Source organism: Podarcis raffonei, chromosome 12, assembly GCF_027172205.1.
Source record: "Podarcis raffonei isolate rPodRaf1 chromosome 12, rPodRaf1.pri, whole genome shotgun sequence".
NCBI lineage: Eukaryota > Metazoa > Chordata > Lepidosauria > Squamata > Lacertidae > Podarcis > Podarcis raffonei.
In genome coordinates, this window is record NC_070613.1 from 55,281,137 (window position 1) to 55,293,303 (window position 12,167).

Genomic DNA, 12,167 nt, shown 5'->3' on the forward strand with positions numbered 1-12,167 from the left:
TAGCTCTTACACCAGCCCCGCCGTCCTGCCATCCTTGGTCTTGTGTGAAATAGCTTGCCTAGGCCCCTGTATTCCTTAAGCGGTCAACATGGCCGTTTTGGGAGTCACAGGGGTATCTTTTGAAAGTGTTCAATTTACCAATGTTATGTACTGAGTTGAATAGGATCCAAAAGGCAGCCGTCTGATTGGTCCTAGAACAATAGGATTCAGAATGCAGCAGTCTGATGGGTTCTAGAACAATAGGATTCAGAATGCAGCAGTCTGATTGGTCCTAGAACAATAGGATTCAGAATGCAGCAGTCCGATTGGTTCTAGAACAATAGGATTCAGAATGCAGCAGTCTGATTGGTCCATAGGAGCCACCCAATCCAGCTCCAGGTGGAAGTGAATCCGCAATCTGATTGGCCTACAGGAGAATCCTGGAATTAGCCAATCACGTGGGGCCCATTGTGTAAATAATGTATATAAAGCAGACATTCTGGGGGAACTTCCATTCCTCCTCACCACTATGAGCTGAATAAAGAGAATGAAATCCACTCTCGACTCCGAGTATATTTCAACCAAGTTCAACATATATCTGGGATGAGAAAATGGCAGCTGAAGGAAAACTATTGCTTTCTGCCCTGCCAACTTTAAGGCAAGCGTTATGCACAGGAACACACAGCTCTATCGCTGGAATCTACCCCCAGCCTAATTTGGAAAGCAAGAAACATGCAGCTCTTTGTAACAACCTTCCTTTAAAACTAGTCACTCACCAGGGCCAACCACTTGAATTGTGGTTTCATTGTTTAATTTGTATAGCATCACCTTCAGATGATATTTTGCTTTCCTACATTGCCTGTTCTGCTATATACAATTATTTCATCCAAAACCAAGAGCATCTGCCCCATGAACAAGGAGCGCCTATTCTACAAACCCCCAGCTGATATAGAATGAAAAGTTGCCTGCTTTCCTTCACTGCCTATCCATTACTTTTAAACTTTTGGTGGTAGCCTCTATGGAACCTTGAGCAGAGTTTTAGATTTCAACCTGAAAAACCTGGATTGAGATTCATGTCCAGCCACAAAGCTTCCCTGTTAGCCTTAAGAAAATCACCGCATGTAAGAAGAGATCAGCAGACCTTACAGTTAAAGATATTTACACATACTCAAGTATGGTTAGTTACATGAAAATGGCACCCTACTTCAGATAAAATGTTGTTCCAAATTAATTTTATCGATTCTAGCTATCAGTCAGCAGTGGGGAACATATGCTCTTCCAGATTTTGCTGGACTTCAACATCAAAATGGCCTCTAAATAGTCAAGCAGTTGGTAAATGAGAGCATGGCATGCAATTTCAGGTTAGGTGTGTGCTTAATTCTCCCACCACAATGCTATACACATACACCTGGAAGTCACTCACACTGAATTCAGTGGGGCTGACTTGAGCAGACCTGCATCGAATTGCGCTTTAAGAGTTCTTTAACTCTAGCTGGACCATGCTAAAAAAAAAATCTAGTTTTAAAAATAAACTAATCAGATCCAGGCTCTTCACTGCCCCTTAAAAAAAAGAACTACTGCTCTGAGTTATTGTTCCAAATGCAATCAAGACTTTGACAGTGCAACAGGTTAACAGCATCTCCAAATCCAATGACATCAGTTCATGGAGGGACGGAGCGTATCTTCCCAGCCAAAGGGATATTACAGGGAGGCTGTAAAATGAAGCAATCCATTCCCCTTTGCCAGGTTCAAATCTAGCAAGGAAATAACTGGCGAGCTAAAAGGGGGGTTTGTTTATTTTAACAATTTGCGTCGCACACTGTTATTTGTTCAGTGTCGTCTGCCAAGGAAATTTGGCAGGCTCCACAATGCTGCTCGGAAGAGGCAGAGAGCAGTGGTTTTGACATAAGCTGCTGAATGTGATTACTGGATACGGCCAACAGGGCTGTTTGAGTGGCAAACCACTCTTCCCACGATGACGGGGCTCAAAAATGAACTCTGCAAAACTTGATGCAGTACCAGTAAATCATATTGAAGGGCCGTCATTACCCACAAGACGGATTCAGAATTGCAGACAGCAGACTGGTAAAAGTGGCTCCACAGAAATAATTCCCTGACAACTTTCAGAAGAGATAAGAAAACTCAGAGTAGACTATGCCCCTCAAAACAAACCTCTTTTTTAATGTTTCAAAAAGGTTCTTATCACTAAACTTTGGCCTGTGTGTATCCTGCTATTTTTCATTAATTTCTTGTTGGACGCAGAATATAAAAATATGAGCAAGTTTCTAGCCGTTAAGACTATGGAGATTGGCAAGAAAATGTGATGAAAATGATGTACAGATGGTACATTACACCAGTAAAGTTAGCAAAAATGTATAAAGTAAGTAACAAATGTTGGAAATGTAAGGAAAAAGAGGGAATATTTTATCACATGTGGTGGGAGTGTAAAAAGGTGAAATGCTTCTGGGAGATGATATATAATGAATTGAAAAAAATGCTGAAATATACATTTATAAAGAAACCAGAAGCATTTCTCTTGGGTATTTTTGAAAATGATATAAACAAAAAGGAATGCAAGCTTTTTTTATATGCAGTAACAGCAGCAAGAATATTATTAGCCCAAAAATGGAAGCAAGAAGAATTACCAACGATGGAAGAATGGAGGATGAAATTAATGGACTACGCGGAACTTGATATACTAACAGGAAGGATCTGAAACCGGCGGGACCAGAAGTTTACCAAGGACTGGAGTAAATTTACGGATTATTTGAAAAGTATTTGTGATGACCAGACGACGTTTGTAGGTTTGCAAGAAACTTTGTGAGGAATAATATTAGAAATATTGCAAAAATGAAGAAGTAGTTGGGATATGTTAAAAACATAAAGGCAATATTAAGTTAGGAAATGCGTAAGAAGTAAATAAGATGGAGGATTGTCAGAGGTGCTGATGGAAGTCCAATAAGAATGTATTTGTGATAAATTGTGTGGTATGTTTTATAATTTTGTATTTTAAAACCAATAAATATATCTATATCTATATAGATATAAAGACTATGGAGATTTGCATGAAAGCAAAGCATGTGTGCAATATCTGGCTGATTCCATTGATGGATGCGGGGTAAATAAATAAATAAATAAATAAATAAATAAATAAATAACTTCTTGCCTCTCTCACACACACCAATTTGCTTACTTTAGGCAGGTTTCATCATTTCTTGGGAAAGAACTTGGGCAGTAGTTCATGTCCCAGCCTAGAAAACACACAACTCAGCAACCACCTGTCGACAATGAAGGTGGCCGTTCTGTCTCCATCACTCATGTGTCAGCAGCCCTTCTATTAATGCTTAAGTGCAATGACCTGGCAACATTTCACATAATTCTTAGACCTTTAAATGTCACATCTTGAACAGCAGAGCATTAAGCTCATTACCGCTAACATATATCTGGGAGATTAAACTGATAATATGGTGCAAAGGTTAGACTGATGGAGTGAGACCACAAAGACCCAGGCTTAAATGTCTCAGGAGCAAAACTCACTAAGTGCTACTGGCGGGTGACACTCTCTCAGCATTACCAACATTCACAAGGTTGCTGCAATTGTAAAATGTGGAGGAGGGCAAGATACAGTAAGGCTTAAAATAAGGTAAAGGTAAAGGGACCCCTGATCATTAGGTCCAGTCGTGGCCGACTCTGGGGTTGCGGTGCTCATCTCGCTTTATTGGCCAAGGGAGCCGGCGTACAGCTTCCAGGTCATGTGACCAGCATGACGAAGCCGCTTCTGGCGAACCAGAGCAGCGCACGGAAATGCCGTTTACCTTCCCGCCGGAGCGGTACCTATTTATCTACTTGCACTTTGTGCTTTCAAACTGCTAGGTTGGCAGGAGCAGGGACTGAGCAACGGGAGCTCACCCCGTCGCAGGGATTCGAACCACCGACCTTCTGATCGGCAAGTCCTAGGCTCTGTGGTTTAACCACCACCAATAAGCCTCCCTATCTTTGCAGCCATTTGATTTAGTTCTGGCTACATTGCTCTTCCTGCGCCAGATCACCATGGCAGTGATCCAGCACAGAAGGAACAGCAATGCAACCAGGAGCAGATCAGAGGACTGCAGAGAGATATTTTACTGGCTACTGTCGGAAATCTCCTCCCCGGCCCTTGCAAACCAAGGATTATGTCATGTGAAATGTCAAAACCCCCGAGCATAGGTGCTGTGTCCTGTTTTCAGACTTCCCCACCTGCCACCGAAAACTTTGCCCCTTTTATTTATTTTCTTTATACCCTGCTCTGCCTCTGAGGAATTCAGAGCAGCTCATATGTCAGCCTTCCCCAACCCGGTGCTCTGAAGAATTCTTGGACTACAGCTCCCTTCAACTCATGCCAGCTGGGAAATGGAGTCCGAAACCTCTGGAGGGGAGGGCAATTATATACGGTCACAGAATGGGCAGTTCTCCAAATAGTTCTGTACCCTGCTACATTTGAGTTTGTCGCCATGGAGACTAGCTAAAATTTATTCTAATTTACTTTGAAGTTTACCATAGGAAACCAACCAGCTCAGAAGAGATCGTGCAGTCAAGCTCAGCATTCTGACATAAGTTTCATGTTTTAAATGCACTGAGCAAGGGATCTGCACTACAAGAAGTTCTACGAAATTCTTACATCATCTCTGCTCTTTTTATTTATTATATATATCCTACTCTATACAAGCACAGCATTCCTGGGAGTCCTCCAAAGCCTGAGTAAAGAGAAAAGTCTTAACTGCCTTCCTAAACAGAGGCAGTGAGAGAGCCATGCATTGCCAGATGTCTGGAGAATCAGATCCTCCTCAATTTATTAAACACCATTTTGAAACTCATAAACTTAAACACACCACTCAGTTAACAAAAGAACATGCACCTTTCTTCCTACTGCTTTCTTTTAAATGCCATGATCTCATGTCTTTAGGATCATAAGTGAGTGTGTATGTATTTTCAAGCACTGAAATAACATTTTTCAGCATGGATCCAATACTGAAAAATAAAGACTATTGTACTAAGCCATTCAACAAAACACAGAGGTTGGTGGCCATCTGTCATGGATGCTTTAGCTGAGATTCCTGCATTGCAGGGGGTTGAACTAGATGATCCCGGGGTCTCTTCCAACTCTATAATTCTAAGATTTTATGATTCTATGAAACATAGCGTCAGGCAATTAAAACAAAAATGAAAACCCACCAGCAGCTAGCTATACTGTAATGTAATATCTGCTTTCAGCTGGCTACGTGTATTTACAATGTCGAAACAGGAGCATTCAAATCTTCTCTGTGATAAGATATGCACATCTCATCTTAGGGGAAGGGTCTGAAATACCCCCTCTGGTGAAGACCCCAATTGCAGGAGGGGCCAATTTCCAACCACTGGCTTAGCTCTATAATTCACCTACTCTGAAGGTGCACACAATCATCACATGTCAGCTGGCTGGCAGAAATGGGAGGGCAAGTCAAAAGTTCCTACTAGCCAGATCTGTAATATGAAGCAGCAGGGTGCAGCCCTCAGCAAATTCACTGGTACTGAATTACTACTTTGTTTGACTTTTTAAACCCTCACATTCCTATTCTCATAATCTGATATTCAAATCATCAAAGGTCATAATCTTTTGTAGACTATTAACTGATCAATAATGAAGAGCTGATTTGCCCATATTCATAAACCACTAGTTTATTTCTACTGTTCTGGCCAGGAAATCTCAACATTTTTCAATGAACACCTGTTATTAGTCACACCAGATGTCCAAAATAGAGGGCCTGAGGGGCTGTAGAAACCTTGTTTAAATTAATGATTTTAGACAGGGGATACAGAATACAGCTCCTGATTAAAGACTCCTGCCAGGCACAGTGACTGCCCCACATATCTTGCTGAAATTCTCCTCTTTAAAGCCTGTCCCCAATTTACTGCTTAATTAACTGCAACTAATCTGCTCCATACAAATAGTCTGGCTTCCTTACAAATCACTTTGAATCTTTTCCATGAGGTTTCCTATTACTGTAGATACAGTTGAACAGCGATGGCTAAATGTTCATTGTAAAAGAAGCAGAACTGCCACATTCCAGTGCATTAAAAGAGAATAACATTCTTTCAATGAAAATAGACAACATTTTGACTCTGTTGGTGTTTTATTAATTTTGACACTGGAGCATGCAAAGAGCCTCCTAAGCATTTTGACTGCAAGTGGAAGCTGTTTTCAAATCTGAAAGACAGCCCTCATCATTGCAAACCTAAATGAAATGCAACGCTTTAGCAATCTAGGATATTTCTGCTGGAACAAGTTGGTTCATTGCTACTGCAGCCATCTGACTGCTGCAGTAGAGATGGAGAGCTGGTTCCAGCTGCCCACCAGCTCATCGCCTGATATAATTATGCCATGAGCAGATAATTTGAAAGGTGCTTGCCTCTGAAATCTATTTCAAAGTGGTTAGTCTTTCCAACAACTGACTCTTGTCCATGTTCGTTAATTGACTTACTTTAAATGTTGTGAGAATCCTATGCCCTTTTAAAATGCATTTTTTGGGGGGGTTGGGGGTTATTAGGTTGTTGTTTTTATTTTGATTATGTATTTTGTGGTTTTATATTCTGCGAGCTGCCCTGAGACCTCTGGGTATAGGGCGGTATATAAATTCAATAAACAGCAGCAGCAATTTTTACAGAAACCTTCTTGCAAACAGACTTCAAAGGCAATGTCTCTCAGCACTCACCAGCTGATCTGCACCCAAGAGACATCACTTTTAAGTCATCTGCGAGTGGTTTCCATACAAATCACTTGCCCACGGACTTCAAAGTGATGGCAGTCACACCTTTTCCCATCTCACACATAACATCAGAGGTAAGGTAGTTGGGCGTGGTTTGGGGAAAATGGTCTTGCAGGTCAAATAAGGCCCCTGCTAGGGCTCATTAGGCATGCAAGCCGAAGGTCCCATACCCTTGCGCTACAGAGGTGCCCAGAGTGCTAGGCCATAAGATCTCAGCTGGGGACAAACCCAGGATGGGCCACATCCAGTATCTTGAGACTAACATAGCTGGCTAGAACTGGGTAGCAAAGGACTAACGACAGCTCCTAACTGTAGACACTCATATCCAGTTATGTTCTGGATATGGCCATAACCAACCAATTCAAAACAGAGCAAATGGCTTAACTAAATTTCCTAGCTGTCTCTGCATTTTCTCCTCCCATTTCAGTGGCCTATTCTCTGGGAAGCGGGATGCGGGTGGTGCTGTGGTCTAAACCACTGAGCCTAGGCCTTGCCGATCGGAAGGTTGGCGGTGCGAATCTCCGCAACAGGGTGAGCTCCCGTTGTTCAGTCCCTGCTCCTGCCAACCTAGCAGTTTGAAAGCACGTCAAAGTGCAAGTAGATAAATAGGTACCACTCTGGCAGGAAGGTAAATGGTGTTTCTGTGGCATCAGTCTTAACCATGTTCCTTGTATTGCCCTTGTAGTTGGTTAGGTGCTGCAGTCGTTGTCACACTTGTTTCATGATGTTATCAGCTAAATAATTTTCCACCTTAAGCTTATACTGTTGTTTTGCTGCCTTAATGCCGTTTTTGAGATTTATTCTCGCCTCTCTGTATATATCTATATTCCCTGTCTTAAAGGCAGAATCCCGGATTTTCAGGAGCCCTCTTACTTCAGCAGTCATCCATGGTTTACTGTTCCCATAGAGTCTAATGCATCTCTGCGATGTTACCTTATCGATGCACACTTTAATATAGGAGAGTATAGCATCTGTGTATCTATGCAGATCTTGATGTTCAAACACGCTCCAATCAGTGCTCTCAAAACAATCCTGGAGCTGACTAAGAGCACCCTCTGGCCAAATTCTAACTGTTTTTATAACTGACTGAATTCTTCTCCTGAAAGGGATTGCCCTGTATGCCTGTTTCAAATTGGAATACGCGAGCTCTAGAATATTCTGTCCTCTAGTGGGAAATTTCACAAACTGTTCAAACTTAGGAAAAACCGTCTTTAGGCAGGCTTGATTGAAGTCCCCTGTCACAACAAGGGCACCCTCTGGGTGGATTTGCTGCTGCTCAGAGATGACGTCATATAGCTTAGAAAGTGCCGCACTGACATTAGCATCAGGTGGAATATAAACAGCTATAATAATTATGACAGTTACTTCTCTAGGCAAATAAAATGGCCGACATGTAACTGCCATCAATTCTAGATCTGGGGAGCAATACTTGTAAGCTACTTTGCTGTTAACGCACCAACCATTGTGTATGTAGCTTTACCAGAATCACTATTTTTATCAGAGCGATAAATGATTCAATTTATCAGCTCAACTGCCACATCCGGTACTGCTGAATGTAGCCAGGTTTCTGTAATAATTACCACACAGCTCTCACAAAGAAGCTTGTTTGCTGCCATCAGCAACTGTAGTTCGTCAATTTTGTGGACCAGAGATCTGGTGTTGGTCAGGAAGACGCTTGGCAGTGCTGGTCTGGTGGGTCTTTTTCGAAGCCGGGTTAACAGACCAGCCTGCAACCACGTTTTTGCTTTCGCTCTTTTCTCTTTCGCTTCTTTCGGCATTTCCCCCTCCCGTCGACAATCCAGAGAGATCCTGGAGGTCTTACTATGCAGTTTGGTATACAGTGGGACCTTTGAAACTCTCTAGTTATCTCTATTTTCTTGTGAGCCCGATGTTTACCAGTTTTGTGCGTGAGTAGGTGAGGTATTGGGAGCTCAGAGCCGCAGCGTATGAACGCGCCGCCATCTTGGAACCAACAGCTAGGCATGTGTTGGTAAGCCTGAACAATCCAGGACCAGGGCCAGTCAGGCTGTTGTGGCTGATCTGAACCAGGCCCTGAATCAGTCTGAGGTGAAGGGGGTTGCACTGCTCTAATGCAAACTAGACCACTGTAAGAATCAAGGGAGAATACTCACAATAAACCCAAGTTTTTTGTAATCCCGTGTGTACATAGATTTGCGTTTCTCAACATTGCCGCCACTGTTGTTCGGTTCAGACTCTGCATCGAAAGCAATTCTTCGGAGTTCAAATATGATATCCCTTTGGGCCTGATGGGGTTGTAAAAAATACATTGCCATTTTTAAAAAAAGGAAAAACATACACACAACACTGAATATTAAAAGTAACACCAGAACATGTCCATATCACATTTTCATTCTCCCAAGTTTTTTGGCCTTAAAATTTCTATTTTAAATTGTAGTACAGTGTCCTGTTGTTCCCCCAACTACTAGTTTTAAACCTGGAGTTTAAAACTTGTTGGTTTTACTCTGTATTAGATGTTATGCTTTGGTTTTATCATTTTTAAAAATACTTTGTTGTTGCTGTAGTGTAAACTACTCAGATAACTTTTGTTATTAGGAACTATAGTAATTCTGTAACTAAACAGTAAAAAAAGTTAGCTGAATTATGCTAAACATAGAACTTTGGCTTGGATAAAAAATATTAAACTGGATCCACAGACTCTGCTGGTATACCCCAGGTATCCTCTCCAATGTCAGAGTTGCAGTGCTGGAAAAAACACCAGTTATGGACCTTTCTATAGCTTCAGGTAGGAGGTGATGAGGGCAGATCTCTCTCTCTCTCTCTCTCTCTCTCTCTCTCTCTCTCTCTCTCTTTGCAGAGGGAGATCTGAAAGATCCAGTGGTTCAAGGGATCATAGAATTGCACCCTTTGTGAAGAAATGAGAATGGTGTGACATGGCATATTATTAATTCTCTCGCCTGTCCTCTGGAGTTTAAAATGTAATTGGAATTACTGCTTCAAGCTTTTTTTAAAAAAAAAATACCCCAAGCATATTTGTGCATACTTAAGAAGTAGGGCTACTAAGCGCCTTATTTTTTTGTTGTAATTTAGTTCTACTTATCCTGGTCTGTCTGCAAGATTCCTCTCTTGTGCTTTATATCCCCATATGGTCCCTGCCTTAGATTCTGCAGCTGAACCATACTAGGTGCCTTCAGAACACAATAAATGCTGCCTGACTTTCTTGAGAGGTATACAGGAACTGCATGTTATTTTTTCCTTTGTGGCCTCTAAAATAAAGCACACTGCTCATCATTTACGCATAACAAAGCTTTTCCTTTTCACTGAAGTGGTTTCCCTATCTCTACAGAGTAAGTGTAGCAGTTCAACAATATTGCTTTGCTTACCTGATCTTGGGGGTCCATTTTGGTCATCATCCTGTCTTCCAGTAAGTTAAAGGTGAGCACTTGCAGAACGTAAAGCTGATGTGCCATTTCATTATTGATGGCCCTCTGAGCTCTGATAACATACTGAAAATAGTAGCAAGAGCAACAATAGCAGAATCACCAGGTAACCTTACATAAAGTTACATCAAGTTAAGTTTAGGCAGGCAAGGGGGGTGGTCCAGAAATAAGCTTCACAATTGGATATATATTTAACATAATTGTTTTGCTCTTCTCTTCATCCCCTTCCATCCTCTCCATTGCCTAGGACAGGGCTACCAACCAAACGAAGCTATTTATTTTGTAGATGCCCACAAGATCAGTAAACAGCCTCTTTTTGCTGCCAGCCTGAGACACCAAAAACAAAGAAGTCTGTCAAGCACCTGGCTAGTCAAAGCACACAATTAGTAATATGAGTTTAGTTCAAGAAGTCACAAACTGCATAGGCACAAACTAGCCCAAACCCCTGCTAACAATGCAATCAATACATTCACAGTTCCTTTAAAATATGTGAGTAGAGGAATGTGATTCAGTTTTTTAACTGTGTTATGCAAATTATAGGGAGGGGCCCCATCTTTAAAGCTGTTAAACGTTACAAAGATTATGCCTGAATGTATCCTTTCGACTTGACAGCTCAGGGAAGATACCTACCTTTACAAATCATATAAAATCAACTCCTTTGCCAGTTTCCTCCATTTCGATGCTATCTGGCCTTTGGAAAAACGACTCTTTCCCTGCCACCTCACAAGCGTGAGGACATGTATACACACCTCCTACCCCAGGAAGTGCCCAGAGGTGACAATTGCTGAGCTGATTGTTGGCCAAGGAAAGCCTAATCCCATCACCAGACTTGCTGAAGGGTCCAGACATGCAAAGGAAATTCTATCGTACTTTGGGTGGTGGGACTTCAGAGCTGTTTGCCTATGCTAATCTTATACCTGGGTCTTGCCCTGACATGTCCACAAATGCTAATCTGGTACCAGGGAAATGTTTGCCAAAGATGAACTAGTGTAACCCCCGTCTAAAGGTAAAGGGACCCCTGACCGTTAGGTCCAGTCACTGACGACTCTGGGGTTGCGCACTCATCTCGCTTTATTGCCTGAGGGAGCTGGCGTACAGCTTCCGGGTCATGTGGCCAGCAGGACTAAGCCGCTTCTGGCGAACCAGAGCAGCGCACGGAAACACCGTTTACCTTCCCGCCGGAGCGGTACCTATTTATCTACTTGCACTTTGGCGTGCTTTCAAACAGCTAGGTTGGCAGGAGCAGGGACCGAACAACGGGAGCTCACCCTGTTGTGGGGATTCGAACCGCCGACCTTCTGATCGGCAAGTCCTAGGCTCTGTGGTTTAACCCACAGCACCACCTGCGTCCCTCTCTGCCCGTCTACCCCTCCCCTTTAGTGACATGTCAGTGATGCAGCAATGTTGTATCAATGATGCTGTACAAACTGTATTCTGGGTTATGGTGAGAAAGTTTTAAAAGTCAATGTCACCCATGCCCGGGGTTCGTACTGCTGTTTGAACCTGTTGCGCAACAATAAAGGGTCTAAGTCGACTGACTGCTGTTTTGCTCCAAATTACTTGGCTGGAATTTCCTTCTTTTACTGACCGCATGGACCCGTGGGGGACTTGTACCCTGATGAACTGGGCTGTTGCATAGTCTCTCAACCCAGAATTTTCTTCAACAACTGTTACTTTATCAAAAATGAGCACAGAAACATGAACTGAAGACACAGCACTCACTTGTAAGATGATTGCCCGAAGTTGTTTCTGTGCTAAAATATTTGCCATTTCCTAATTTTGAAAAAAAGAAAGAGAAGCAGCAGTAACAATTCAGTTTGAAAAAAGTATACAGCTCATTATGGCAGCATCAGTACAATGCCTTGTTTGGTTATTAGGGGAAATCTATAATCTATTCCTCAGAACAAGGAAACTACCTTCCTGTTGCTCACTCGCATGATAAAACATGGAGGAAAACTGACTACACTAAATATATTTCTGTGAATTG

The 12,167-nt window shown here is 42.2% G+C and overlaps 1 protein-coding gene across 4 annotated transcripts in view; it reads right to left on the reverse strand.

The window, feature by feature from the left end:
* Positions 1-12,167, reverse strand: part of ELMO1 (engulfment and cell motility 1) — a 283,672-nt gene that overhangs the window by 173,532 nt on the left and 97,973 nt on the right. For all 4 annotated transcript variants that reach the window (XM_053409945.1, XM_053409947.1, XM_053409946.1 and 1 more), the window contains 3 exons: positions 11,903-11,953; positions 10,124-10,246; positions 8,894-9,025 (listed from right to left, as the gene is read on the reverse strand). In XM_053409945.1, the coding sequence (XP_053265920.1) occupies positions 8,894-9,025; positions 10,124-10,246; positions 11,903-11,953 (306 nt within the window). The remainder of the gene's footprint in view (positions 1-8,893; positions 9,026-10,123; positions 10,247-11,902; positions 11,954-12,167) is intronic.